General features: G+C 36.2%; 1 protein-coding gene across 6 annotated transcripts; it reads left to right on the top strand.

Moving 5' to 3' along the window:
- Nucleotides 1-1501: 1501 nt before the first annotated feature.
- LOC110910703 lies at nucleotides 1502-4256 on the top strand. 6 transcript variants are annotated; one of them, XM_022155312.2, is made up of 7 exons: nucleotides 1503-1830; nucleotides 2467-2598; nucleotides 2681-2887; nucleotides 2993-3086; nucleotides 3151-3204; nucleotides 3843-3854; nucleotides 3970-4256. In XM_022155312.2, the coding sequence occupies exons 1-7, from the start codon at nucleotides 1574-1576 to the stop codon at nucleotides 3988-3990; spliced, it is 777 nt and encodes a 258-aa protein (XP_022011004.1). In that variant the 5' UTR covers nucleotides 1503-1573; the 3' UTR covers nucleotides 3991-4256. The 6 variants fall into 6 exon arrangements, 5 of the variants coding, with proteins under 5 accessions (XP_022011002.1, XP_022011004.1, XP_022011006.1 ...); XR_004860876.1 differs by having other exon boundaries at nucleotides 1502-1830; nucleotides 3151-3854; XM_022155310.2 differs by lacking the exon at nucleotides 3970-4256 and having other exon boundaries at nucleotides 1502-1830; nucleotides 3843-3942.
- Nucleotides 4257-4723: the final 467 nt, after the last annotated feature.

A 4723-nucleotide genomic window follows, 5' to 3' on the forward strand; every position in this document is an offset into this window, starting at 1 on the left:
ACAGCGGTTGAGACCACTGTTCGGTTAAAACAGCGGTTGAGACCACTGTTCTGGGAGCCTGATCGTTCAGTTGCCTGATACGAGTGTTCAGTGCGACGATTTTTGATATTTCGATTTCGATTGAGGACGATGTGAGTACGATGGAGTTTCCTATTCAAATTACTTTTAATCCCAACTACTATATCTAACTTACAAGCATCTATATCTCGCACTATCTCTTCTCCACTAATTACCATGATTCGATTTCGGTTGAGTCGATTGAGTTTCAAGTTTCGATTCGATTGATCACCACATATAACATAAAGTAGACACGCACAAGTAACACATAAGGCACACACACACATATAATAACACCAAAGTTGCATAATTCGAGTTTCGAGTTCGATGATGATTAGATTAGCTCGATTATTGATTAATTGACTTTATCGCATTGTTACTTCCTATTAATCCCAACTACTATATCTAACATATAATCATTATAATTAACTTGCATTTAGCGTTTGCGATTCGATTGCGATGGAGTTTCGATTGCGTTTCGATTAATCGCCACATTATAAACATAAATAAACATTCACAAATAACACATAATTAGCACACACACGTAAAACAATATCCAGAACGCATAAGTCGGGCTGCGAATGCGATTGCGATGCGATAAGGGATAAAACATGCGGTAAATAGCGATAAATCTCGATTATTACAAGTACTCCACATAATACAACTAATGCAATAAAATAAATAGATTATCTACAAGTCAAAGAAGTCAAAACAGGAATTGAGCAAGGAGTGACAGATCGCAATTAGCAATCTTTTCTTACTTTGACTTCAATCTTGACTTTGACTTTGACTTTCGAAACACGGGCGTTACAGCCTCCCCCTATTAAGGGATTTCGTCCCGAAATTAGGGTTCAGCCGTAACAAATAATTGTGGGTACTTCGCCTTCATGTCGCTTTCGAGTTCCCAAGTGAACTCTACGCCTCGCTTGCCTTCCCAGTGAACCTTCACAATGGGAATGCGTGAGCGCCTGAGCTGCTTGGTTTGTCGGTCCATGATCTCTATAGGCTTCTCCACGAAGTGTAGTGTTCCGTTTATTTGAAGGTCCTCCAACGGAAAAAGTTTGGCGTAATAAAGTTTGTCTAACACTTCAAAATTTGGAGAAATATTATTTATTAAAAATTTATGTTCTTGCATCTATATATACGTGAAAAATAATGTACAAATGTGTAACAAACTAACATAGATAAAAAGGATCATACTACAAAATGGAGTATTAGACGGTGTTAAAGTTTTATTTTAGACGGGGTTAAAGCAATAACACCGTCTTAAAATCAATATCCATATGACCATTGTGCTTTTTTTATTAAAATATTCAAGAAAATTCAAAAAACCCCGTCTAATGCTTAAACACCGTCTTATACTATTTTATGCAACTTTAGACGGTGTTGTCTTGAACACCGTCTTATGAATATCATACACTTTGATTAAAATATTCAAGAAAACATAAAAAAAGGAACTTAAGAAACATGTATTGTAGAAACCCTAACATACTCACTGGAGTTCCCCAACACCCACATGCCACCTGAGTGTAAACCACCACCACACTACCGGAGACGCTCCGACCACCACCACATCGCCGGAGACGCTCCGACCACCACCTTCAACCCCTGCACGTCACCCGAGAAGACCACCATCTGCAACCTCTTCACGCCAACCGAGACAACCACCATTTGCAAACCCTACACGCCATCGAAGACGACCACCTCCAGCAACCCCTTCACGCACTCGTTCATTCTTCACTGCCTCTGTACCCGCCACCACAGCTCATCGAGGTATATGTTATCATTTATGTTGTTTGTTCGATTGTTATAATTTGTAGTTTAGGGTTTGTTAGAACTTAATATATAAAGCTAATGGTTTCTTAGAACTTGTTATTTAGGCCTAATTGTTAAACAAATATATGAGAGTCACATTATGCTAGAACGGCTTTTAGGATGTGGGAGCCACCATCACCTTTGAGTGGTGATTTTGCCTCTACGAAAAAGTAAGTCACTATAAGTATGTGTGTCGATGATATCCCTCGTAAAGAAAAATCGCTACTGATTTATATGTGTCTGTTTGTGGGTATTCGCTTAGTCATGGTTAAGCTAATTAGAAGATAGAAAGTTACTGATAATTAAAAACACCAAAAAAAAGATGTAAAATAGTATGTGTATATCCTTGATACTTTGTGAAGAAAGAGTAGGACGTCGCTAAGTGGATTTAGCAAGTGAAAGGGGAACAGGAAATAGGATATCAAGCATCCTCTGAAGATGTGAGGTAGTATCTCCATAATGAAAGTCTTAAATGTGTCTTTATAGGATTCTTAGATGTACAGAATAGTACAACATTGCAGATAATGTATAGAAATCAAGACAAGGTAATACACGTATGTGTCTGATATAGTGATTTTTTTCCTTAAAATGCAGCCATATTAAAGTCATCCCTCTGAAACGCCAAGTTAAAGTGATTAATGATAAAGAGGTTGAAAAAGCACTTGATGAGGGCTATATTTGTGAGAAATTTTGCGAGATGTCTGTTATTGATGCCGATTACCTAAGGTATGACCGTATGAATAACAATGAATTGGTGTGACTTCTAAAGATTGAACTCATATAGTACTCATTAATGATTAACCTGCAGAGGATATAACAGATGCAACATTTGCAATGCAAAGAAACTAGCTCAAAGATCTGATGATGAGACTTACAAAGGAATACACACTTGTCTCAGGCTTTCAGTAACCACTGATTCCATAAATGAGAGTGAATCCGCATTAAGTATCCTAAAAAACAGTGATTACTCAACTACAGTCACTGATAATCCTTCTGGACTAAACTGTACAAAGAAGTAAGTCACTGTAACATATATACATACAATAACCTTTCTACAGAAAAATGTGGTAGTACACAAATCTAAGTAAACACTATCGATGATTTTTTTATGCAAAAATAGTGGCAGTGCTAGCATCAAAAAGTGGAAGAGAGAAATGGAGGACATTCAGTCTCCATTTTTAAAACTTCAGTTAGCTTCATCTTATGAACCAGATGTACTGTTTCATGTTCTTCTTTTTCCTTCATTTTCCTTCTAACTCTATTTTACATAAATAACAGATGATAATATCAGAAGTAGCGGAAAATGGCAGTTGGAACCTCTCATCATCAAAGGTATGCTGCAAAAGATGTCCTTTGTGTTTTCACGGTTTCACAATTCAGTAACACATAGAACGGAAACTCCTATTTTTACACTTAACTGAATGTGACAGTACTCGCACAGAAAAGATGTCCTTTATGCTCACTGACAGGGGTGTTTACGGTCCGGTGTGGCCAATTTTAATGAAAATTTTGGGCCGAACCACTAACTACGGTTTTGGAAAGAAAAAAAAACTGAACGAGTCAGTTTTTACAGTTTGACATTTCGGTTTTGACGGTTTTAGACCAAAAAAATTTATAAAGCATAATTTTCCTATATTAAAAAAATATAAGGATGAAAAGGGAGGGTGGAATGGTGACCAGACGGGGGTGTGGAAACTGACTAGTGACAGGCTGATGGCAAACGACCATGAAAAATTAAACCGCAAACGTGTCTAATGTATAGCTGTCTGATTTTAGATAACAAAAGATAATATATTTATTGATGGATATCAAAATTTGATATACATGATTCGACTGGACTAAATGTCTCATGTTCAGTTCTCTCATATATTTGTTTTCACCAAATATAAAAGAACATATGCATAAATATATATACGGAGGAAAATTTCCGATGACCACAACACCACAATTGATTTCTTGCCATTTTCCAGCTCAAAACGCAGGTTCGTTTTTTGATGCAGTTTCGCACGTTCGCTTTATGTTTGGTAACTGTACATATTTGACAATTCTGATTGTATTGGCTTACAATGGGTTCTCATTATGTTATTAAATTTTCAGGAACCTCTACTATCATCTTAGAAAGTATTTGGTGTAAATGCGCCGTTTCTACCACTTCAAAGACCTAACTGCTTAACTTAACTTGAGTTCAGGTTATCCTACTAAGTTTGGAAAGTATTTGACTAAGTATCTGATGAAGAAGCGGATGATGACACGGATATGACGTACAATTATATGTTAGGTAGTTTTATGATGTGTTTGTGAATTGGTGACTTAAAACGAACCCGGATTGTGACGTTTGTGACGTTTATGCTTATATTTTTTTGAAAGGCAACCATTTATGCTTACGTTTATGCTTATTAGTTTATGTTTATTTAGTTTTTGTGTGTCATGAACCGGAAATTGGGAGGTTTGTATTGAAAAAACAAGAAAAAAATGTTTTTTAAGCATCAGCGACGACAGGGAAATTGTGACGATTGCGACGACAGGATAACAGCGACGATGTATATCATAATATCAAAAAACAGTATTCATCAAGTTTAATAGGGGGATCAAATTGAACACCAAAAGACGGTGTTCTTCAAGTTTAAGCCGGTGTTCAAATTGAACACCGTCTAATAAGACTTGAGTTTAAATCGGTGTACTTTAAGACGATGTTGAAAACACCATCTAAAAACCCATATCAGTCTAAAGCTCTGTTTTGTAGTAGTGATATATGTGAGAAGTGTAAGAAAGATTATTTTAATGACAAGTTGCATGGATTAAATTTAGAGATTGAGTGAAATAGGGTAATTTCAATTAAAATTCAATTTAT

Source organism: Helianthus annuus, chromosome 6 (genome assembly GCF_002127325.2).
Source record: "Helianthus annuus cultivar XRQ/B chromosome 6, HanXRQr2.0-SUNRISE, whole genome shotgun sequence".
In the NCBI taxonomy this organism is placed as follows: Eukaryota; Viridiplantae; Streptophyta; class Magnoliopsida; order Asterales; family Asteraceae; genus Helianthus; species Helianthus annuus.